Below are 26,388 nucleotides of genomic sequence, written 5' to 3' on the forward strand. Positions count from 1 at the left end.
CTCGGTTTATGAAAACACAAGCGTTGGGAGCGTTCAAATATTCCCCACACCCCAAAATGCTGAGTAAGGGTGTTCCAGTCCTGTTGGGATCTTTTGCAATGGTCAAGGTAGCCTAACGACATAGAAAACCACATCCTTTGCTATGCTTCAACACCTGCTGTTTATGCAAGAAATGCTAACCACAGAGCCTGTCCAGAGAACTCCGGACAGGAGAGAAAAAACCACATCCTATGGAAAGCTTTAACCAATTATATGGCTGTATGCTAACCTGTTTAGTTCTGCCCTGCCACAAGCAGGTAACCAATCATGTAATAACACGATAATAATGGAAACTTTTTGAATGCCTTCTGACTTAATAAAAGCAGGCTCCAGAACACATTCGGGGCTCATATCATCTCAAGGAAACTTTGCTGTCATCCTGTTATTTCATCTCATGTATGAGCCCTCCCTAATGCAGCTGGCGACGCTGCATTTTGGTGACCCCGACGTGATTTCTTTGCGAAGAAGCCGTTAGATCGAACTGCCCATTCTCATCGCTGGGGAAAGCCGCGCAAATCGTCCGTCTGAAAGACGACAGGATCTCGTGAGTTATGGGTGGAAAGTTTTCCCAACCTCAAATAGGTCATTTGAAGGAATTGGGGGAATTAATCGATGCTACTTCTAAGATCGCCTCTCAAAGTGGTAAAAAATTACCACGAATAAAGAAAAAGGAGATTAGGAATTTGTTAACTTACATTTGGCAAAAATTTCCATTTTACCCTGAGAAAGGGACTTTAAAAATCTCTATATGGATCAAATTGGGGGAATATTTGCACCAATCTCCTAGAGCACCTATTCAAATAGTGATTAATTGGCGCATAATTATGGAATGTTTAGTTGTTCATCATAAATATGATCCTAATTCACCTTCTAAACCAGGAGGTGGCGTACCTCCCCCGTACGATGAAATTCAAAAAGAAAAGGCTTCGCTCTCTACCTTAAGCCATCCTAGAGCGACTGCTCCAATTCCTCCTTTACAAACTCAAGGAGGATCTATAGTCCAAGCTCTCCATCAGGCTAGACGGGAGGGTCAAATCGACCCTGAAGACCTTGAGACCTCTGCTCTGTTTCCAGTAAGTTGGGCAGCTCCACAGGGAGCATGACTTAATGATTATTGATTTAAAAGACTGTTTCTTCTCTATTCCTTTACATCCTGCGGATAAACATCTTTTTGCTTTTACTGTCCCTGAACTCAACAATTCTAAACCTACTTCCAGATATCAATGGAAAGTCTTGCCCCAAGGAATGCTAAACTCACCTACCATGTGTCAATATTATGTTTCCCAAATTTTACAACCATATCGAAAGGCATTTCCTCAATTTTTAATTTACCATTATATGGATGATATCTTAGTAGCAGCCCCTGGCCCCAAAGGGACTGTCCTCAAAACCTTTCCTACACTGCAAACCATATTACAACAAGGAGGTTTGCATATTGCCCCTGATAAAATTCAAACTTCATATCCTTTTTCTTATTTAGGACACAAGGTCCTTGCCTCTCAATCTGTTCCTGTCCTTCCCTTTTTAAAACTTCCTGATAATCCTACTCTTTTGCAGTTGCAACAATATTTGGGTTCCATTATCTTTCCTCTTACCTCTCCCACTCCTTGGGAAAGTCATTCATACTTTCATCAAAACAAAAAGGCTCTCATTAGACAATTTGGCATCACTGCTGCCGAAGCCTCGGCAATTTTACAACAATGTCCTACTTGTAGTAAACAGTCTCATTCCATTCCTATGGGTGTCAATCCCAGAGGAACTGAATGTTGTCAAATTTGGCAAATGGATGTTACCCAATATCCTTCCTTTTCCCCATGGAAGTATATTCACGTATCTATTGATACTTTTTCTGGGTTCATCATGGCTTCACCCCAAAGGGGTGAATCCACCAAGCATGTTATGAATCATTGCATTCGTACCTTTGCATCGCTGGGACGTCCAAATGAACTCAAAACTGACAATGGCCCTGCTTATACCAGCAGTGCCTTTGCTGACTTTTGTTCGAAATGGGGAATCACTCATAAGTTTGGCATTCCCTATAACAGCCAAGGTCAAGCCTTGGTTGAAAGGGCTAACCAAACCTTAAAACATGCATTAGACAGACACATTGACAAAAAAGGGAAAAACCTCCCTAACCTCCCAACGGTGCAAAACATTTTGAACTTATGCTTATTTTCCTTGAATTTTTTAAACTTGACTGGCACTCCTGCCTCCTCTGCTGCCACAAGGCATTTTTCTTCCCCCTCCCTCTCTTTCCCCCGCCCTCAGGTTTGGTATCGCCAACTCCCAGATCCTGCCTGGAGAGGGCCCGCTGATCTCATCACCTGGGGAAGAGGCTACGCAGCAGTCCAACTGCCTGACAAAGTCTTGTGGGTTCCTGGTCGCTGTATCCGGCCTTACTTTGCACCAGCACCCCAACCATCTCCGCTGCCAGCCTCCCCGTCTCCTGAGTCTGCAACCATTGATGTGTGACTTTATACTCCCAGGCTACTCCTTGTGAATTCCGGATCGCCATGTTTGCCAATTCCATCCCAAGTTACATCCACATGACTGTATTCCTAACAATACTTTGCCTAACATGACAATCTTTAACCTCCCTCTCAGAAGTGGTTTTGCAAAACAGAAGAGGACTCGATTTATTTTTTTAAAAAAAGAAGGGGGGGTTATGTATGGCCTTAAGGGAAGAATGTTGTTTTTATGGTTATGTATGGCCTTAAGGGAAGAATGTTGTTTTTATGGTTATGTGTGGCCTTAAGGGAAGAATGTTGTTTTTATGCAGACCACTCTGGCATAGTGCAGGACTCTATGACAAAACTCAGAGAAGGCCTGAATAAATGAAAACAGGAGAAGGAAGATCAACAAGGATGGTTTGGAAACTGGTATAACCTTTCCCTTTAGCTCAACACTTTGCTAAGTGCTCTTATAGGACCATTAATTTTGCTTGTATTAGTGTGCACAATTGGTCCATGCTTATTTAATCGCTTTTCTACATTTATTACATCTAGAATAGATTCATTGCAGACCATGCTGTTGCAATCCCAGAATACCCTCTGGGACCTCGAAAGCAGAGGGACCTACCAACCCATACCTCAGGATGAGGTGTCAAATAATTTCATCGTGAGTGAAGAGGATGAGTCAATCCTTTAGCTCACTTTGCAAACCATACAAACATCTCCTCAGAAAAACATCAGGGTAAGGTCAACGATACAGGCTGAGTCGGAGGACTTGACCTTGTATCCAGTGGTCAGTGAGTGATAGTGAATCTCGGGCCCGGAGGGGCCTGGGCCACACTCCGGCTCCAACCGCCACAGCCTTTCCATTGAAATAAAAAAAGAAAGGAGGAGATGTTGGGATCTTTTGCAATGGTCAAGGTAGCCTAACGACATAGAAAACCACATCCTTTGCTATGCTTCAACACCTGCTGTTTATGCAAGAAATGCTAACCACAGAGCCTGTCCAGAGAACTCCGGACAGGAGAGAAAAAACCACATCCTATGGAAAGCTTTAACCAATTATATGGCTGTATGCTAACCTGTTTAGTTCTGCCCTGCCACAAGCAGGTAACCAATCATGTAATAACACGATAATAATGGAAACTTTTTGAATGCCTTCTGACTTAATAAAAGCAGGCTCCAGAACACATTCGGGGCTCATATCATCTCAAGGAAACTTTGCTGTCATCCTGTTATTTCATCTCATGTATGAGCCCTCCCTAATGCAGCTGGCGACGCTGCACAGTCCAGAAATTTTGCAGATCTTTTGTTTAAAGCCATTTTTGGGGGGTGGGAAAAGCTTCCATTTGAATTTCTAATTCAAATCCATTTTACGATTAAGTGGTCCAAGAGGCAGCCTTGAAAATATCCACAACTGGACAGCAAATTACAGATTAAACCTCACAACTTGCGTGAGATGGAAGGAAGGAAGGAAGGAAGGAAGGAAGGAAGGAAGGAAGGAAGGAAGGAAGGAAGGAAGGGGAAAGGCAAGGCGGAAGGGAAGGAAAGAGTGAAGGGAAAGAAAGAAGGGAAAGGAAAGAAAGGGAAGTAAAGTAAAGGAGGAAGGTCCTCATAGTGATACTCTGAGCAGCATTAAAGCAAAGCAGCCAATTAGTAGAATGTGATCCTCTAACAGTCCAATTATATTCAAACAAATTGTTTTTGTAACAGGCTTGGTAACCGTCCCTGGCTTGATGGCCTGGATGGTGTTGCATTCATTCATTCCTTGGAAACGCCAGCAGTTCTCATGGGATGTACGACTATGGTAGCCTCCCCCCTTTACCCCTCCCCATAGCTCCCTCGTAGTTGTGTATGGCAGACTGGCATCTGAGGAAGGAAGGAAGGAAGGAAGGAAGGAAGGAAGGAAGGAAGGAAGGAAGGAAGGAAGGAAGGAAGGAAGGAAGGAAGGAAGGAAGATCAATGGTACTCGGAACACCATTATAGGAAAGCAGCCAATCAGTAGAATGTGATCCTATCAAGAGAAAACAGCAACCAAGTCCAGCTAGCAGAATCCCAACATCCTAACCAATCGGAACAAGGGAAATCTATGTTGATTGGCCATCCCATGTGACCATGTACTTACTCCAGAGCTTCTTGCCTCTCTTTCCGTTTTTCTTCTTTTGCGCGCTGCTTTTCAGCTTTCTCTTTTTCATCTTTCTCCTTTTTCTCCCTCCTTTCTTTATCCTTCAGCTCCTTCTCTTCTTCTTTCTTCCTCTTCGCATCCTCTCGGGCACGTTCCTTCGCAGCCTGGGCTTCCTTTTTCAGCAGTCTCTTCTCCTCCCGTTCAGCTTCTAGCTTCTGAAGTTTTTCTGCACGCTCTTGGTCCTTTAAAAAAAGAGACCAGAAAAGGTCTTTAGGAGGAATTCTTGACCCTGTCGTATCCCCACAGTCCAGCAGTGCAATATGTGTTAACAGCAGGGGTGGGTTCCTGCCAGTTCTAACCTCTTCTATAGAAGAGGTTCCACAAATCTACAGTGCCATTTAGAACCGGTTCCAGCTCCCTCCCCCCACCCATCTGCACATCATCGAGATGAAGAGCAAGAGGAGGAATTCTGGGAGTTGAAGTCCACAAGTCTTAAACCTGTGAACACCCCTGGGGTTGTTTTCCTAAAGGGTTAAGGGTGCAAGGGTCTTGTAACTGGACAGCTTTAAGACTTGCACACTTCAATGCCAGAGTTCGTGAGCCAACTTGACTGGAGGAGGAATTCTGGGGGTTGAAGTCCACAAGTCTTAAAGCTGTCAAGTTTGAACACCGCTGTGGTATTTTTTTCTAAAGGGTTAGGGGTGCAAGGGTCTTGTAACTGGACAGCTTTAAGACCTGCACACTTCAATGCCAGAGTTCCTGAGCCAACATTTTGGTGGCTAAGCAAGAGCGTTAAGTGAGTTTCACCACATTTTACAAGTTGGCCACGCCCACCTGGTCACATGGCCGGCAAGCCACTCCCACAAAGCAGGCCACACCCACAGAAGAGGTTCTTAAAAAAATTGAAACCCACCAGTGGTTAACAGGTAATAGGTTGCCTGAACTTACAGCCATTAGTTTAGCGACCATTTGAAGTTACAACTGCACTGAAAAATGTGACTTATCACCAGTCCCCAGCAAGTCATAAAACCAAGCATGACTCACTTAACTGCCTTGCTTAGCGCTGGAAATTCTGCTTGTCGAAGACTACCTGTATATGTTTCCCAGGCTCCTCCCCTGTGCGTGACCAGGATGGTGAGCCCAACTGAGGGAAATCAGATGAAGACGGTGCACATCAGCTAAAGGGGAAAGGGGGGGGGGCACAGGGCAGGCAGTTGTAAATTCAGCTAGGCCCAAATTTTGTTTGCGTAACTCTGTGGGTGGTGCCGAATGGACAGAACAGTGGAATGGTCATAATTCCCTTCATTCAGTGCAGTTGTAACTTTATTTTTGTTATGATTAGAAAATTTATATTGCCACCTTTCGCACTTGGCGACTCAAGACGTCTTACAAGAATATAAAAACCTCATATAAAAAAGCAATAAGACTTAATAAGAGAGAACCATGTAATAAATTAATGAAATAATCCCCCAACCCCAGCGACATTCACACACGAGCCATTGAATGGGCTCCATCCCGTTCTGGGTTCCCCAGGCCCACTGCCAGAACCAGATCTTCAGCGCCTTCTAGAAGAGGATTAGAGTGGGGGCCATTCTAATCTCTGGGGGAATGAGGTTCCAGTGAGAGGGAACCACCACGGAGAAGGCTCTTTGTCTGTGTCCTACCAGGTGTATCTCCCTAGGACAGGGGTGTCAAACTCAAGGCCCAGGGACCAGATTCGGGAAGCTTAGATCTTGGCCTGTGGGGGCCACCCTGGAAACAGCAAAGGACTGGCCTGCAGTGCCTCTGCCAGCGAAAATGGAGCTCAGGAGGGCTGCATGTGCCTCTCCAAGCTCCATTTTTGCTGGCAGAGGGTTGCAGGAGGGTCGCAGCTGAAAATGGAGCTCGAGAGCCCATTTTCACTGGCAGAGTGTTCAGGCCACCTCAGGCACCCCCAACTTGACTGACATCATGCTGGCCATGCCCTCCAAGGTCAAACACAACCCTGATGCAGTCCTCAATGAAACTGAGTTTGGCGCCCCTGGACTAGGGGATGGGAACCACAACATTCCTTCCTTGCCTTTGGTCACTGAACAAAAGGTTATTAAGTGGAGATATCTGGCATTTTAATAGATTGAATAAATAAAAACTTTCCCCATCATAGATACCAGAATGACAGAGTTGGAAGGGACCTTAGAGGTCTTCTAGTCCAACCCTCTGCTCAGGACGGAAGGAAACCCTAACCCATAACCCAGTGGAAAGGTTTAAACTCACACAACTATCTGCATAACCTATTTGTTCTGTCCTCTTTTTAAAATTATCTGTCCTTTAAAATTAAAATGAAATCCTATTAACCCTGGGGGATCTTGGAAGAAGTATTGGCACAATTGCCACTCTCAAATTTCCTGGTTTGCTACTTTTTTTAAATTCTGTTTTTATAGCTATTGGAAATAACATGGCTACTGTAGCTGGAAGGTGGAAAGATTCAGAACAACAGTCACTTTGTTAATATTGAAACAAAGAAATAAGTAACTTAAAGGGGGGTTAGAAATGTTGTTTCGCGGTGTAACATTCTGTTAATCCTTGCCTTCCTTGGCACGGAATATATTCTTAACCTTATCACTCTAATACAGTGTTTCTCAAACTTGGCGACTTTAAGTCCTGTGGACTTCAACTCCCAGAATCCCCCAGCCAGCATAGCTGGCTGGGGAATTCTGGGAGTTGAAGTCCACAGGACTTAAAGTCGCCAAGTTTGAGAAACACTGCATATGAGGGAGTTTTCACAGGATCTGAAGCTCATTTCAACCTGTCCTTCCACTCCCTTATTTCTCAAATAAATGTTCCAGTAATTTCCTCAAGGAGGAGGAGTCTTGCTTTAGAAAAAAATATATTTACTTTCAACAAGGGATGAAGTACAAAAAGCAAAATAGAGATTAAAAAATAAGTAAGTAAAATCAGGGGTGCAAAAGAAGGAAAAAAGGAAAAGAATAATTCCCAACTTTCTAGGGTACAGATGCAGATATAAAATACACTGACCTCTTACTCTAAAACCAACAATGCACAGTATTTCTATAATCATAAACTGTGCGAATCATCAAATCCCAAAATTAAATCTTCATTTCTTGCGACAGGTCCAGCAATGGTTTCAAATAAAGTTCAAACAGAAACAAAGGTATTTTCTTTAAATGAAGTACTGTATTTTTCAGAATATAAGACACACTGGAGTATAAGATGCACCAAGATTTTGAAGAGGCAAACTTTTAACAAAAGGGCATGAATAGCCTTTAGGAGGCTTGTAGAGTGCTCCTGGGGGCTGGTGGGCAAAAACAAGCAAAAATCCGTTTTTTGTCAAAAAAGGGCAGGCATAGCTCATTTCTGCCCTCCCCCCAGCCCCCAGGAGCACACTATAAGCCTCTTAAAGGCTATGCATGGCAATTTTGGTGAAGGGGGCAGGGTATCGGGAGGCCAAAAATGCTGTATTCAGTGTATAAGACGCACCCAAATTTTCACCCTCTTTTTTGAGAGTAAAAGGTGTGTCTTATACTCCAAAAAATATGGCAATCAGTTTAGGGCAGTGGTTCTCAACCTTCCCAATGCCGCGACCCTTTAATACAGTTCCTCATGTTGTGGTGGCCCCCAGACACTAAAATTGGTGTCTCGGTTCCTAAGACCATCAAAAATATGTGTTTTCCGATGATCTTAGGCGACCCCTGTGAAAGGGTCGTTTGACCCCCAAAGGGATCCCGACCCACAGGTTGAGAACCACTGGTTTAGGGGGTGCCTTGCTTTGTCTGGAAATTGCACCATCAAATCACTGCAACCACCAAATGGACTAGAAAACATGCCATGTCCCACTTGTGTTGAAGCCACAGGAACCCTGGGGGCAAGTGACCATGCAATATTGGAATTCAAAAATATGCAAACACAAGTAGTAGAACAAAGTGAAACTAGAGTCTTGGACTTTAAGAGAGCTAATTTCAACAAACTTAGAGAGAGCTTGGGAAAAATTCCATGGATGAGAATCCTCAAGGGGAAAACAACTCAAGAAGCTTGGGAAATTTTGAAAAATGAGATTACAAAAGCCCAGTCTAGCACAATACCAATGAAGAAGAAAAATAACAGCTCCCAAAAGAAACCAGCATGGCTGCATAAAGAACTATCTGACAAATTGAAAGACAAAAAAGATAAGTATAAAAAGTGGAAAGGGGGGGATATAACTAAGGCAGAATTTCAGCAAATAGCCCGAGCATGTAAAGAAGAAGTGAGGAAAGCTAAGGCTTACAATGAAGAAAGGCTTGCCACAAAAGTAAAAAATAACAAAAAAAGCTTCTTCCAACATGTTAAAAACAAGAAAAAGGTTAAGGAAACAATTGGTCCATTGCTGGGAGAAAGTGGCAAGAAGGTGACAAGCAACAGGGAGAAAGCAGAACTATTTAACTCATGTTTTGCATCTGTCTTTACACAAAGGGATAAAACTGTCCAACCTATCAAAAACAGCACCACAAAAATCAGATTAGGAACACAAGTAAGTAAGCACCTGTCTACCCTAGACGAGTTCAAATCACCAGGACCGGATGGATTACACCCCAGGGTTCTGAAGGAACTGGCAGACAAGATCTCAGAACCACTGAACTATATCTTTCAGAGATCCTGGAGCACAGGGGAACTACCAGAGGACTGGAAAAGAGCTGATGTGGTTCCCATCTTCAAAAAAGGGAAAAAATTAGATCCAGGAAACTACAGACCTATCAGCCTGATCTCAATACCAGGAAAGATTCTGGAAAAGATAATCAAGCAACGAATTAGCAAACACCTAGAAGCAAACAAAGTAATAGCCAAAAGCCAACATGGGTTTTGTCAAAAACAGATCATGCCAGACTAATCTTATTGCATTCTTTGATAATGTGACAAAATTAGTGGACCAGAGGAATGCCGTCGATATAGTTTACTTGGACTTCAGTAAGGTATTTGATAAGGTAGACCATAACCTACTACTAGATAAAGTAGAAGCATGTGGTTGGACAGTATCACCACTAGATGGATTCGTAACTGACTGACCAACTGCACTTAACATGTAGCCTCAATGGAACTGCATCTACATGGAGGGAAGTATGCAGTGGAGTACCCCAAGGCTCTGTTTTAGGCCCAGTACTTTTCAACATCTTCATCAATGATTTGGATGAGGGAATAAATGGGGAACTCATCAAATTTGCAGATGACACCAAGCTGGCAGGAATAGCCAACACTCCAGAAGATAGGCTTAAGATACAGAAGGATCTTGACAAACTTGAACATTGGGCACTATCTAACAAAATGAAATTCAATGGTGAAAAGAGTCAGGTTCTACATTTAGGCAACAAAAACGAAATGCACAGGTACAGTATAGGTGGTACCTTGCTCAATAGTAGTAACTGTGAGAGGGATCTTGGAGTCCTAGTGGACAACCATTTAAATAGGAGCCAGCCGTGTGCAGCAGCTGCCAAAAAAGCCAACACAGTTCTAGGCTGCATCAACAGAGGGATAGAATCAAGATCACGTGAAGGGTTAATACCACTTTATAAGGCCTTGGTAAGGCCACACTTGGAATACAGCATTCAGTTCTGGTCACCACGATGTAGAAAAGATGTGGAGACTCTAGAAAGAGTGCAGAGAAGAGCAACAAAGATGATTAGGGGACTGGAGACTAAAACATATGAAGAACGGTTGCTGGAACTGGATGTGTCTAGTTTAATAGAAAGAAGGACTAGGGGAGACGTGATAGGAGTCTTCCAATATCTCAGGGGTTGCCACAAAGAAGAAGGAGTCAAACTATTTTCCAAGGCACCTGAGGGTACAACAAGAAGCAATGGGTGGAAACTAATCAAGGAGAGAAGCAACTTAGAACTGAGGAGAAACTTCCTGATAGGGAGAACAATGAATCAGTGGAACAGAAGTTGCCTCCAGAGGTTGTGAAGGCTCCAACACTGGAAGTTTTAAAGAAGATGTTGGATAACCATTTGTCTGAAACGGTACAGGGTTTCCTGCCTAGGCAGGGGGTTGGACTAGAAGACCTCCAAGGTCCCTTCCAACTCTACTATTGTATTGTATTGTATTGCTCCTGGATATTGCCAAATCCAGAAAAGGCCGTTGGTACTTACCTGATACGCCTCTTCTCATAGTGGGGGAGGAGTATCCAGGATGGGTTGACCTTGTCCTCTCGTTGATTGGACTGAGTCAGATAAGCTCTTTGGGACACGCCCTGGTCACCAGGTACTGCCCAGTTATCGGCAAATAACTCTATCTGACTCGTTGTGCCATCCACTCCAGACTTTTGTTCTAGTTTCAAACCTTTATTGATTTATTGCTTCAACATAACAGTTTAACAACCAAACATAACACTTTTGCTACATAACCATGTCAGGGAGGGGCTGGATATCCTCCCCCACTATGAGAAGAGGCGTATCAGGTAAGTACCAACGCCCTTTCTCCATAGTGGGGGAGGAGTATCCAGGATGGGACGTACCAAAGCCTACACGTCCCTGGGCAGAGTTATACATGAAGAGAACATGCCCAAACGTATGCCTGGTGGGGCGTGTCCCCCGCCCTGTGAACAGCCTGTAACACCCTACGACCGAATGATGCTTCTGCCGAGGCAAAGGAGTCCAACTTGTAGTTCCTCACGTGGCTGCCCTACAGATCTCAGTCAATGAGGCCTGTGTGGCCTCATTTAAAATCTTTTCTGGATTCTAGCTGGAAATGTTGGCATAGAAAATTCAATTACTCAGTGGAATCATCTCACCCTCTGTAGCTTGAGTTTCTCCTTCTCCTCAGAACTTCGATGGAGCTTTGGAGAAGCCTGAAATAGGAAAGATGGAGCAGGTTATGCTATCAACATTTCTTTCAAGCAATCGAAACCGAGACTAGGATTTATTCAGAGCACAAACCATAACGGGGTCTGGGGTCGTAAAAGGCCTGCCCTTCTCCAAGTTGTAACTTATAGCATAATTTTACAAACCACGTTTAAGGGAATTGTGGTTAAACACAGTGGTCCCCAAATTTTGCAGTTTGGCAGCTTGCCTGGAGGGTGGAAAAGAGGGGAACTGGGCCATGTGGCCGGCTGGTGCACGCACATGAGATGGTCCACCGGCCCCCCACTCAAGCAAGTTGAGTTGCACTCCAGACAACTGCTCACATGGCCCAATTCCAAATGGGGACCTCTGGGCATGAAGTGTGAGCCGGACCAAAGAGTCATTTTCACATTTTTAAAGAGGGACAGCTATATTGTGGCATAATGCAGTGATCTGAATTCCTCATCTGTATTTTAAGAAAACAGAGGAAGCACAGAGAAATACTTAGGCTAGAGTCAGGTGAGGTTAGAATCATGATTTTCTACTTATCTTCAGAAATCCTAACTAAAAAAATTTTTTTAGGTAAGATGATTAAAAAAGCAACTTTGACATATGAAGTCTGCAATGAATCCCAGCCCTGCAACATGTATAAGAAAACCGAAAAGCCCTCCTCAACCAGAGATGGGCTGGGACTACATCTCCCATAATTCTTATTCAGCAGCTACAGGGAGTCTTCAACTTATGACCACAAGGGAGCCTGGAAATTCGATCATAAGTTGTTGGGATCCTAAGTCGAGGTACCAACTGATTGGACTCAACCATTTTTATAACAGTCGTAAGCTGAGTCACCATGGCTGCAAAGTGAATCTAAATAAAATCTATATAAATAAATACAAGTTTCATTTTATCATTATGGCAAAGAGGCAAACTAAAAATACATATTTGCAATAGGGTTTAAATTTGAATGTTTTGGAGGGCGAGGAAAGGATGGAGAATTATGTTCTGCAATGTTTGAGGTATATTTTGGGAGTAGCGGAGAACTAACACAACACAACTTGATCCGAATTTATACCAAAGTAAGAATCTTCTCCAATTCTTTCCATAAAGATTGTTAATTCCAGTCCATGAGTTGAACAGCAAAAAAAAAAAAAGGCAGTAAACCAACTTACAATTGCCACAACTGCAAATTGTACTGGCACCATGGCTTCCCTCCAAGACTTTCCCATCCTTATTTGAAACCAAGAAAACAAGACTCGCCAATTAAACTATGTTTTGGCCAACAGAACAATTCAGGACTTTGTTTCCAGCTAAGGAAGAGCAACAAACAAATCTCAAAGGCTTGTAAATAAACTACTTCCCAAAAACAATACAGGGCTTTTTAAGTATTAGCTGGAGAGTTTAATGACATAATAGATATCTTTTAAAAATCCACACATATATACAATGGGTAACATGCCATATTACACAGGCAGGTCGAAGACCCAATAACAACAAAGCAGAGTTTTTTTTTAAAAAAACACACCAGACCACTTTGGAGAAGTTGATACGCAACACACCAATTTTATGCAACACATTAAGTCAGCAGCAAGTGATCCTTGGCTCACATCTGCCTATTTGCTTATGGAGTTAGGTTAAGGATGTAATTCTCAAGCCTTTGAGTGTTTCTGATATAAAGGGGAAGGTTTTAAGAAGCAAAAAATAGGGTTTTAGCATTGCAGAACACAGCCATAGAGGTAGTCCCAGTCAGAAGTAGATGCCTTCTATATAAATTTCATTTTACATTGTACAGGGATACATTTAGCAACTGGACGTTGTGCTTTCCACAGTGCATAGTCCTCGACTTGCAGCCATTCATTTAGTGACCGAAGTTATAACAGCAGTGTAAAAAGTGACATTTTTCGTATTTAATCTCCATGGTCACGAGACTGGAATTCGGCAGCTTGGCAACTGGCTTGTACTTATGACGGTTGCCCTGTCCCGGGGTCACCTGATCACTTCCCAGCAAAGGTAATGGGGGAAACTAGATGTGCTTAATGACTGCATGATTCACTTAACAACTTCAGAGTTTCACTTAACAACTGCAGAGATTCACTTAACTGTCACTAAAAATGTTGCAAAACGAGGCACTGAACAACTGTCTTGCTTAGCAACAGAAATTTTGGGTTCAATTGTGGTCATAAGCCAAAGACTACTTGTAGAGAGGGTACGTCTGTTGACTCAGCACTAAGTTCTCTAGAGCAGGGGTGTCCAAACTTGGGAACTTTAAGACTTGTGGACTTCAACTCCCAGAATTCCCCAGCCAGCATGGCTGGGGAATTCTGAGAGTTGAAGTCCACAAGTCTTAAAGTTCCCAAGTTTGGACACCCCTGCTCTAGAGAAAGAGTGGATATTATAACAAGGCCTAATAACGCAAACATATCAAGCTGTATTATAGCATACAATCCTCTTACTCTTCATCTAGTAATTTTGGCTGGTAGCTCAGACACCCCTACAAAGGAATTTCCAGATTGTTTCCTGAAATAATTAAAACAAACCTACCAAGTCACATTATTCCACTAGAAGTTATCTATAGATAGCATTTAATGGCCATAATCAAGGAAATTCCACACCACAAGCTGTTCACTTTGGATTGTTTCCTTCCCTATCACGCCCACGTGGTATCTGTTCTGTGGAACAGCCAGTTCTGTGGAAATTTCCCTGGGGTTTACTGCAGGGAAACGGAAGATTTCGAGCCTTTGTTCTCAACAGGGGCCCACTTACTGTGTTAATTTTTCTTTTATGAATACTGATGCTATATCGAGAGCCAGTTTAGTGTAATAATGAAAATACCAGGAGATTGTGAGTTCTAGCCCTGGCTTGGTAAGTGACCTTGGACCAGTCACCTTTAGCCATAGGAAGTAGACAATTGGAAGCCATTTCTGAAATTTTGCCAAGACCACAGAGGTATCCAGGCAGCCATCAAGAGTCAATATTGACTGGAAGGCGAGTGGACACACAAACACAGCTACTTCATTAATACAATACACCTCCTCCACTGCGGATTTTCATAGGCGGCATTTCAAACCGTATTCCTTCCTTCTTTTGCCCTAAAATCCACTCTCATTCTCCAGCTCAAATCCAGTAATAGCAATAATAGATTTGAGGCCAGCTCAAAAACTCTTGAGTTTTAGTTGCTGGGAGTCGGGCACAGAGGTGGGATTCAGCAGGTTCTGACCAGTTCTGGAGAACCGGTAGCGGAAATTTTGAGTAGTTTGGAGAACCAGCAAATACCACCTCTGACTGGCTCCACCCCCATCTATTCTCTGCCTCCCAAGTCCCAGCTGATCGGCAAGAAATGGAGATTTTACAGTATCCTTCCCCTGCCACGCCCACTAAGTCATGCCACACCCACCAAGCCATGCCCACAGAACCGGTAGTAAACATTTTTGAATCCCATCACTGGGGCCAGGCAGCATATAAATTTAATAAATTATTTTTATACAAATGGGCTCAATTTTCATAGTTTTCTAATCCTGTGTGCTACTGTGAAAATATTTCCAATCCGTATTACAGGTAGTCCTTGACTTATAAGTTCATTTAATGACTGTTCAAAGTTACAACGGCAATGGACAAAGTGACCATTTTACACTTATGACCATTTCAGCATCCCCGGGGTCATGTGATTTACATTCCGATGCTTGACAACTGACTCACATTTATGACTCACATGATCAAAATGTATAGATGCTTTGCAGCAGGCTCATATTTACGACGGTTGCAGCATCCCGGGGTCCCGTGATCCCCTTTTACGACCTTCTGACAAGCAAAGTCAATGAGGAAGCCAGATTCACTCAACACCCCATGTAAGAACTGCAGTGATTCACTTAACAAATATGGTGAGAAGGCATAAAATGGAGCCAAGCTCACTTAACAATTTTGTCACTTAACACCACAAATTTTGGGCTCAATTGTGGTCATTAAGTCGAGGACCAAATGTTTTGAATACCTACAAGTGCACAATCTTGTAAAACTGTTCACCCCTTTCATAAAAGATGTGGCAGCACCTTATCACACTTAGGAAGAAGCCAATTTCCAAGTAAAAAAAAATCCATTATATTCCATATTATTTTAGCAGGCTTCTGTTCGTGCAACAGGTTTTTAAGAAGCGACTGGACAGCCATTTATCTTAAATTGTATAGGGTCCCCTCCTTGAGTAGAGGGGGTTGGACTAGAAGACCTCCAAGGTCCCTTCCAGCTCTATTCTGATTGACTGGTTTCTCTTTAGAACCTTCTTGTATTCCAAACCTATTTCCAATAATTTAGAAAACAATGTGCAGGAAAATCCGAAGGAATAATCAGGCATTTCATAAGAAGTTGCCTTGTATCTGTTCAAATACTTGTCAAGAAAGCTTTTCCTCCGTATAAAACTGTTGTAGTATATTTAGTACCTGCTCCATGCTTCTACTTTACATCATTTGAACAATGTTTCACTTCACCCAGATAGATTGTCATGCAGAAAAATCTATAGATTATAGACATAATCAATGTGGATTAAACCAATCCATCCTGAATTAATGTATTGTGCAAACTAAGCAAATAGGTTAATTTAAGGATCAAGTTAAACCATTGGCAGTTCAAATCCCTAGCGCTGCGTAACAGAGTGAGCTCCCATTACTTGGCCCAGCTTCTGCCAACCTAGCAGTTCGAAAGCAGGTAAAAATGCAAGTAGAAAAATAGGGACCACTTTTGGTGGGAAGGTAACAGTATTCCGTGCGCCTTCGGTGTCTAGTCATGCTGGCCACATGACCACGGAGACGTCTTCGGACAGCACTGGCTCTTTGGCTTTGAAACGGAGATGACCACTGCCCCCTAGAGTTGGGAATGACTAGGACATATGTGCGAGGGGAATCTTTACCTTAACCTTATTTATATTACCCAGAGAAAAACTGTAAAATGGCAATATCCAACTATTTTTATCTAAACACACAGGTCATTCTCAACATATGACAATAGAGACCAGAATTTCCATTGCTAAGCAAGGCAGTTAAGTCACGCCTAATTTCACCATATTTATTCAGCAAATCACTGCAGTTATTAAGTGAATCACATGGTCATTAAGCAACCATTGACTTTGCTTGCGGGAAACACCTGGGACGGTTACAAATGGCAGTCACATGACCCCAGGACAGTATAACTATCATAAATACATGTGGGTTGCCTAGCACCCGTATTTTGATCATGTAACCATGGGGATGCTGCAGCGATCGTAAGAATGGAGACTGGCTGTAAGTGATTTTTTTTTCAATCCCTCTGTAACTTAAAACAGTCACTAAATGAATAGTTGCAAGTCAAATCTGTAAAAGCACAATTAGATCAAGGCAAAAGAGTTAGCAAAAGCAGCCAACTCTTTCCAAAGACTGCTAAGAAATGCTTATTTCCACCTTATCCAAACAAATTATACAGGTAGTCCTTGACATACGAACACAATTGACCCCAAAACTTCCATTGCTAAGCGAGACAATTGAGTTTTGTCCCATTTTGCAACCTTTTTCTACAGTTGTTAAGTGAATCACTGCAGATGGCTTCCCCATCCTTTGCTTATCAAAAAGTCGCAAAAGGGGGATCACATGACCATGCGCCACTACAAGTCGTAAGTACGAGTTCGTTGCCAAGCATCTGAATTTTGATCACGTGACCGTGGGGAAGCTGCAATGGTTGTAAGTGTGAAAAACGGTGATAAAGTCACTTTTTTCAGTGCTTCTGTAACTTCAAAGGGTCACTGAACTGTTAACGGTTGTAAGTAGAGGACTACCTGCAATATCGACCATGTGGCTTTCCCGAAGCCGATACCAACCTTCCAAACCGGTGTTGAAGCAGCTAGTGGGCTAACGTGATGCTCCTTGGTCGCCCGAGACTCAGGAGAGCTGGTAGGAGAGAGAGAACTTAAGGAGGAATTTGTACATGGCGTGTCGTCTTCGGGACAAGATTCCATGGTTTCGTTTTCAGAATTTGCGCTCCTTTCCAAAGCTGCAGCTTGAGGAGACCCGGTGGCCAAGATATCCTCCAGAACCACGACGGGCATTTTCCGTTCAAATATGACATTCTGAGGTTTATCCTCCGTGGAAATATTAGTTTCTATCGCAGTGGATGCCGCGCTTGGTAATTCCTTATCTGTTACATCGAAGTCGGTTTCTAAGCAAGGATCCACCTCCTGGGCGATGCAAGAGGAATCTGGGGGTGCAGCCTGGCCTTCTTTCTCCTTTGGGGTTTCCCCCGGAGATGCTACTCTGATGCTGGACCTGGGGTGACCTGTGTTCTCATCCAGTCTGTGAGGAGGGTCGTCCGTCAAGTCTATAAAGAGCCGAGGCTGACTTGTGTCGTTTTTTATGCTTTTCTGCACAAAGTTATCTAGGGGACCCTTGCCATTAACCAGTTTTGGAACAGGGGATTCCGTTTCTTCCTCGCAACTGTTTTCCACATTGTCCGAGAATGGCTGCGGCGAGTCAGGATAGGATGCGTTCTGATCGAGGGTGTTTTGCACGCTCCTGGCCTTTTTCACTTCGGGGTTTGTGTCGTTTTTCTCCTTTGGTATGGGATTCAAGCGCTTGAAGGGCAGCCGAGCTAGAATAATAAGATCAATGAAATGTATATTATTGTTATTTAAAGTGTAAGGCTGCCCATCTCATCCAAGGAGCTCTGGGCAGCTCACAAGAGATAAGAGCAACAATCCGATAAAACCAGTTTAAAGCAAACCAATACCCAAACATATAAAGTGATCAACGATCGTTTTAAAATAGTAATAATCACCATCAGCAGCAGCCTCCATTGTTTTATCAGATCAATCAGTTTACAATTGATTTTTTACTTCCTACCGCAAATTATTTATGTGTAACATCCATAAAAATGGAAAATTAAACAACCAGCATCACACTGTTTCCTATATGGCAGGGGTGTCCAAACTTGGGAACTTTAAGACTTGTGGACTTCAACTCCCAGAATTCCCCAGCCAGCCATGCTGGCTGGGGAATTCTGGGAGTTGAAGTCCACAAGTCTTAAAGTTCCCAAGTTTGGACACCCCTGCTATATGGGATAGTCTGCTTTGCATACATTCAAGTATTTGATTCCTTGGCCAGGAAAATGGCCTTCGGGCCAGTCTCTCTTTCTCAGCCCAACTCGCCTCATAGGGCTGTTCTCGGGAAAATAAGAGTATTAGGTATGTTCATGAGCTGTCATGACACAGTGGTTAGAGTGCAGCATTGCTGGCTAATTCTGCTCATTGTCAGTAGTTCGATCCCGACAGATTCAAGGTTGACTCAGCCTTCCATCCTTCCAAGGTCAGTAAAAAGAGGACCCAGATTGTTGGGACCAATATGTGATTGTGTAAACCACTTATAAAAGGGGCTGTAAAGCACTGTGAAGTGGAATGCAAGTCCAACTGCTATTGCTATTACTCTGTTTGCCACCTTGAATTGTGTAAAAAGGCTGAATAAAAAAGAAATGTTAATCATTCCTACATCAAAATACGTATCTTTCTGGCACAGGACAGTCTCTTGACATCTGATCAAGAAAGGAATCTTGCAGTGGAAAAATAATGTCCACTAAAAGCTGCAAGCTCCTCTGAAAAAGGAAAATGTCACCCTGGGGATCATGAATGGAAGCTGGTGGAAGTTGTCAACATTTATCACCCTTGTACAAATGTTTAATAAAAAAGACTACTATTGAGATAAGAATGCAACCAAATGGTGTAAGACCAATTCACAACCTTTTCCTTTAGAGGGACGATCAGCAATATAATCAAAAGCTTTAGAGGATTATCACACAAGCTAAAAATCAGCAACGGGTAAGATATTACACATAAATCTTTTTCAACTGACATCTAAACTCCAAATTAAGTAAACATTTTTCAAGACCACAAATTAACATTGTTCCCAAATCCCTTGAGATGTTTGTGTTCCCACTTACACAAATAATATTTTGGTTGCTCGACACCCATATCCGGGGCTACTTAAATTGTCAGGCTCTTGGGGGGAACTGAGGGTGATTCTTTTCCAAGCAGAATTCGCACAGGGTTCTCGTTAGCAAGATTTATTGAGAAAAGATGGGATTACAAGAATTCTAGCAAGAGAATAGTTTTCCATCTAAAACAATTATTTATTTATTTATTTATTTTTCAGAATTTATAGACCGCCCCCTCTCCCCGAAGATAAAGGTAAAGGTTCCCCTCGCATATATTTGCTAGCTGTTCCCGACTCTAGGGGGGCAGTGCTCATCTCCGTTTTAAAACCAGTGCTGTCTGAAGACGTCTCCGTGGTCATGTGGCCGGCATGAGTAAACCCCGAAGGCACACAGAATGCTGTTACATTCCCACCAAAAGTGGTTCCTATTTTTCTACTTGCATTTTTTACATGCTTTCGAACTTCAATGGTGAAAAGAGTAAGGTTCTACATTTAGGCAACAAAAACGGAATGCACAGGGACAGTATAGGTGATACCTTACTCAGTAGTAGTAACTGTGAGAGGGATCTTGGAGTCCTAGTGGACAACCATTTAAATATGAGCCAGCAGTGTGCAGCAGCTGCCAAAAAAGCCAACACAGTTCTAGGCTGCATCACCAGAGGGATAGAATCAAGATCACGTGAAGGATTAATACCACTTTATAAAGCCTTGGTAAGGCCACACTTGGAATATTTGCATTCAGTTCTGGTCGCCACGATGTAGAAAAGATGTGGAGACTCTAGAAAGAGTGCAGAGAAGAGCAACAAAGAGGATTAGGGGACTGGAGGCTAAAACATAGGAAGAACGGTTGCAGGAACTGGGTATGTTTAGCTTAAGAGAAAGAAGGACTAGGGGAGACATGATAGCATTATTCCAATATCTCAGAGGTTGCCACAAAGAAGAGGGAGTCAAACTATTCTCCAAGGCACCTGAGGGTAGAACAAGAAGCAATGGGTGGAAACTGATCAAGGAGAGAAGCAACTTAGAACTGAGGAGAAATTTCCTGACAGTGAGAACAGTTAATCGGTGGAACAGCTTGCCTCCAGAAGTTGTGAGTGCCCCAACACTGGAAGTCTTTAAGATGTTGGATAGCTATTTGTCTGAAACGGTATAGGGTTTCCTGCCTAGGCAGGGGGTTGGACTAGAAGACCTCCAAGGTCCCTTCCAACTCTACTATTGTATTGTATTGTATTGTATTGATATGTTGGCAGAAGCTTGGACAAGTAACGGGAGCTCACTCGCTAGGAATTTGAACCGCTGAACTGCCGACTTTCTGATCAACAAGTTCAGTATCTTAGCCACCGCATCCCTTTCAAAAACAATTATAGCCTCATGTATATTATGGCAGCGTGTGTGTAGTGGTGGGATGTGGTCTGGAGTTCCAGGAGGGAAGGGCTGCTTCCCAGAGGGCAAGGAGACAGCAAAGCTTGGAAAGTCTGTTAGGCAGGAAGAGGGCAACCCTCCCTAACAGTTCACAGATGCACCTATAGTTGTGCAGATAGCTGTGTGAGTCCGGCAAGATTCTGTCTGTAGGCGAATTACTCAGTCTTGGTTTGTGAGGTCTGACAAAAGTTTCTGATTGCCTTTCTGCCAGTAATCCATCAAGGAGATATATCTCTTCACTAACAATAGAGAAGCTTGCAGTAGCTGTTAAGATTATAGCCCCCAGATTCTTTGTCAGCCTGGCAACCAATATTTATGGATGTATTATCACCGCCCATCAGTGGACTCTGGACCACAGTTAACTAAATTTGGATATGAGGAACAAAAATTTATAGTTTAAGGCTAAGGGGTGCATGGTTCAAATGTGAGCATTTTTTTCTCTCTGGTAAAATACCAGGAAAACCTGGAGTCAGCCAAAGTAACTAAACTGAGAGAAACTGAACAGGTATTTTTTTTAAGTGCATAATTAAACCATGGAATCCACTTCTATCAAAGGCAACTTGGATAGCTCTGAAGGGGGTTTAGACAAATTCATGGAAAACGAAGAGGTTGAAGGCTGAAAGGATGGCAAATACACATTATCATCTATATCAGTCAGGGAACACAAGTGGAATAGCCTGAAGAGTGTAGTGCAGGTGTGTCCAAACCTGGGAACTTTAAGACTTGTGGACTTCAACTCCCAGAATTTCTGGGAGTTGAAGTCCACAAGTCTTAAAGTTCCCAAGTTTGGACACACCTGGTGTAGTAGGAAGAGGCTAGATGAGAAGGGCTTTTGGTTTGAAACATAGAAAATTGGGGGACAAAAGGAAGTCCTTTTTTGAGAGCACATGTATCTTTCAAATCAGCAGAGCCCTTTGGAACAAGATTTAAATTTTAACTAAGCCTAGGCTCTACTATAGTTTCTCATTCTGAAATAATAGTTTGATTCTGCCTTCAATTAGAAGGAAATGTTGTTGAATGTTTAAAATATATTGTCTTTTGTCTCTGTAAGCCACCCAGAAATCTATTAATAGCCATGCAAATATATCCAAACTTTATTGACAATTAAATTTATTACTATTAAGACACAGAGAATGCTATTAATTTAGCTCCAAAAGAGAATTTTGACAAATTCGAAAACATAAAGCTAGCAATACTAGCTATGAGCTTGGTGGTTTTGCATCCACCGTATTTCCTCTGGAACCAGAGGCAAATAATATAGCTGAATTCAGACATAACATTAAGCAATGTAGTTACTTCCTTTTGACTCTTCTCTGAAGCAGCCTACAGGCATCATTAAACCATGATTTACTGCTTAGTGACAGGAATGAATCCAACCTGGATATTCCACATACAAAGTATAACAATGTAGTGTAACGCTTGACCTGTTAATATGAGTCCCTAGTTTCTTAGGTACAGTGAGCTATCATCACTCATCCCACAGCTCAAGGAAGTATAGATAGTTCTCAAGTTACAACCATTCGTTTAGTGGCCATTTGAAGTTACAATGGCAGTGAAAAGAATGGCTTATGACCAATTTTCATTTACAACCGTTGCAGCATCCCCATGGTCACATGATCAAAATATGGACACTGGGACATGGTTGCACGGTTGCGCTGTCCCAGGGACATGGGATCATCTTTTGCAAACTTCTGACAAGCCAAGTCAAAGGGGAAGCCAGATTCACTTAGTAACTCCAATGATACACTTAACAATTGTGGCAAGAAAGGTCATAAAATGGGAGAAAAGTCACTTAACAACTGTTTTGCAAAACAAGAGCGATGTTGGCCTCAATTGTGGTTGTTAAGTCAAAAATTACCTATAGTTTTGAAGGAGATCTAGGCTCTTGACTCCACAGATGTGCTAAAGGTTTTAACAGAGGGGATTATTCTGAAGTCACTGCCCTTATCAGTGCTGTTCAGGACCCTGCAATGCAACAAAACCAAGATGGACTGATACCCTCCACCCCATTGAACGGAGTCAATAGAATGGAAAAACAACCATTCTCCCCCAGGGTCCTTGCACTCCAATTTCTGCAACTCCGTGAAAGAATAAAGTTATGAAACACAGAACTGAATGCAAATAGTATTATAAATCCACGTAATATGAAAAGCGTAAGAAAGTTGAAAAGCCAGAATATATATTTGAAGAGAAAACAAGTTACCTTGGATTAGCTTCCGGGCTGGAACTCCTGTTTTATTTCGACACTCCATAATTGCCTAGCAAAGGCAGATAATAATTAAATTTCCGCAGATAATCAAAACAAATATTGTTCACCTCTGATTATTAATATAAGTATAATCTTTATTGTCATTGTACTTAAATACAACGAAATTGGTTATTGGTAATATTGGCCCTCACCCAATCCTTCTTGTGATCACTCAAGTTCCATCCACCCATATCAAATCCTCATTGTCAACCAACTACCATATGCACAATATTTAGTTTCTGTTTCCAATTCACCTATCAGGCATTGTACTTTGCTTGGATTTAGTTTAAGCCACCACTGCAATTTGCAAGTCATGATTGAAAGCACTGCAGGAACCCCTGAGGGGCAGCATTTCCATAGGGGTCTCTCTGCTCCCCCCCCCCAAATCATCTGATCTGACTATCTTCCCCTTCCCTGGGTCAATCGCCACTTCCTTTGCTCAATTCCCCCATCAATACCCCAACTCCTCCCCTAGAATGCAAGAGGTGGTTCCCCACAACACATTTGGCCCATCCCAGGGCTCAGGGTTCACACCATGCCTCGAAGCCCCTTGAAGCCCCCCTCCCAAAGCTGATGAAGCCTATGATGTGAGACCCGTCTACATTCTTGTGGCCCCTGCCCATCTCAGTTCCCCCTCCTTCCTGTTTCCCCTAAGAGACCCCTCTACTCCTTCCCCCATCTCAGTTCCCCCTCCCCTGCCTCAGTTTCCCCTAAATAACCACTCAGCAGCCCCTCCTTCCCTCCCCTCCCTGCCTCAGTTTCCCCTCAGAGACCCTTCCCCTCCCTGAGACCTCCTCCCTTATATATTATATTATTAATATAATATATTATATTATACATATATTATGCACCCCTCCCTGAGACCCCCTCCCCTATATAATATTAATATAATATATTATTAATATATTATATTATGCACATATTATGCTTCCTCCCCTCCCTGCCTCAGTTTTCCCTCTGTACCCACCCCTTTCCGACCCTCCTGCCACAGTTCCCCCTCAGAGACCCTCTCACCTCCCTGTTTCCCTTCAGAGACCCTTCCCCTCACTTGCCTCAGTTTTCCTTTAGAGACCCCCTCCCCTCCTGTCTGTTTCTCCTCAGGCTCCCCTGCCTCAATTTCTCCTCCGCATCCACTCCTTTCCTCCCCCCCAGCCTCAGTTTCCCCTCAGAGACCCTTCCCCTCCCTGCTTTATTTATTTAGTTAGTTATAGTTAGTTTGTCACTCATGTACAAGATTAACAGGAATACGAATAAACATAAGAACACAGGAAATGGGTACAAATAAATGGAGACAGTAGGACAGGAACGTATATGATATTATATTAACTATATTATACTAATTATATAATATATTATGCATATATTATGCTTCCTCCCCCAGCTTCCCCTCAGAGACCCTTCCCCTCCCTGAGACCCCCTCCCCTATATAATATATTATATTATTAATATAATATATTATGCACATATATTATGCACCCCTCCGAGACCTCCTCCCCTATATATATTATATTATATTATGCATATATTATGCTTCCTCCCCTGCCTCCCTCAGCTTCCCCTCAGAGACCCTTCCCCGCCCTGAGACCTCCTCCCCTATATATTATATTATTACTATAATATAATATATTATATTATGCACATATATTATGCACCCCTCCCTGAGACCCCCTCCCCTATATAATATAATATTAATATAATATATTATTAATATATATTATATTATGCACATATTATGCTTCCTCCCCTCCCTGCCTCAGTTTTCCTTTAGAGACCCCCTCCCCTCCTGTCTGTTTCTCCTCAGGCTCCCCTGCCTCAATTTCTCGAATACGAATAAACATAAGAACACAGGAAATGGGTACAAATAAATGGAGACAGTAGGACAGGAACCTATATATGATATTATATTAATTATATTATACTAATTATATAATATATTATGCATATATTATGCTTCCTCCCCTTCCTCCCTCAGCTTCCCCTGAGACCCTTCCCCTCCCTGAGACCCCCTCTCCTATATAATATATTATATTATTAATATAATATATTATGCACATATATTATATTATGCACCCCTCCCTGAGACCTCCTCCCCTATATAATATAATATAAATATATATTATGCATATATTATGTTTCCTCCCCTCCCTGCCTCAGCTTCCCCTCAGAGACCCTTCCCCTCCCTGAGACCCCCTCCCCTAAATAATATAATATATTATTAATATATTATGCACATATATTATATTATGCACCCCTCCCTGAGACCTCCTCGCCTATATAATATATTATATTATATTATGCATATATTATGCTTCCTCCCCTCCCTGCCTCAGCTTCCCCTCAGAGACCCCTCCCCTCGCTTCCCTCAGTTCTCTTTTCGAGACCCCTCCTGCCTGCCTCAGTTTCCCGTCAGGGTTCCTTCCTCCCCGCCCCCCCCCGCCGCCCCTCCGGCTCCCCGCGGTTCTCTCCAGTCCCTCACCTGCCCGAGAAGAGCGGCCGAGCGGCGGGAAACCGACGCTTCCCCTCACATCCCCGGGGCACCGTCCGCCTCGCCCTGCGCCCAACCGCCCGCCGGCCCCCTCCGTCCGCCCGCTCGCTCGCTGGGCTCCTCGCTCGTATTTGGCGGGAGTTCTGCCGACCTTCGCGCTCCGGCGCCCTGATAGGGCGGGACGCCTCGCCCACGTGACCCTGCCGGCTGGGCGCGAGGGCGGGAGGAGCGGGAAGCGCCGGCTCAAGATCTCGCGAGGACTATCCCCGACGGGAGGCGCGCCCAGCTCCGCCTCGCCCGAGAGGCCGTAGAGATGCGGTGAAAATGCGAAGCGAATCCACACTGCCGGTTCTGGAGAGGGCTGGGTGGGTGGGCGGATGAAAGGGGGAGGGGCAAAGAGAGCAGCCTCTCGTCTCCAACCGGGCGCCCGCTGTTTGTCTGGGTCTCCTCAAATTTCCAGAAGGAGAGGTTGTGTACTCCAGAGGTTGTACCTTCAGAGATCTCCTCTTCTCCAAGGCACCTGAGGGTAGAACAAGAAGCAATGGGTGGAAACTAATCAAGGAGAGAAGCAACTTAGAACTGAGGAGAAACTTCCTGACAGTGAGAACAATTAATCAGTGAAACAGAAGTTGCCTCCAGAAGTTGTGAATGCCCCAACACTGGAAGTCTTTAAGAAGATGTTGGATAGCCATCTGTCTAAAATGGTATAGGGTTTCCTGCCTAGGCAGGGGGTTGGACTAGAGGACCTCCAAGGTCCCTTCCAACTCTACTATTGTATTGTACTGTATCCCTCCCCTCTTGTCTGTTTCCCTTCAAAGATCCCTCTCACCTGCCTATTGGAGGTGGTGACCCTTTGAGAGCTGTGTGCAACGAAATTTC

At 43.3% G+C, this 26,388-nt stretch overlaps 1 protein-coding gene across 1 annotated transcript in view; it reads right to left on the reverse strand.

Annotated features, from left to right (window-relative positions):
- CHAF1A (chromatin assembly factor 1 subunit A) overlaps positions 1-25,769 on the reverse strand; it is a 38,409-nt gene extending 12,640 nt beyond the window's left edge. The window contains exons 1-6 of the mRNA XM_081937731.1: positions 25,501-25,769; positions 22,980-23,034; positions 17,254-18,020; positions 11,372-11,428; positions 4,615-4,856; positions 488-563 (exon numbers count right to left, since the gene is read on the reverse strand). Coding sequence (XP_081793857.1) covers positions 488-563; positions 4,615-4,856; positions 11,372-11,428; positions 17,254-18,020; positions 22,980-23,028 — 1,191 coding nt within the window. The 5' untranslated portion in view covers positions 23,029-23,034; positions 25,501-25,769. The remainder of the gene's footprint in view (positions 1-487; positions 564-4,614; positions 4,857-11,371; positions 11,429-17,253; positions 18,021-22,979; positions 23,035-25,500) is intronic.
- Between the last annotated feature and the right edge of the window lie 619 nt (positions 25,770-26,388).

The sequence above is a fragment of the Natrix helvetica genome (genome assembly GCF_964273705.1).
Source record: "Natrix helvetica genome assembly, chromosome: 1".
Lineage (NCBI taxonomy): Eukaryota > Metazoa > Chordata > Lepidosauria > Squamata > Natricidae > Natrix > Natrix helvetica.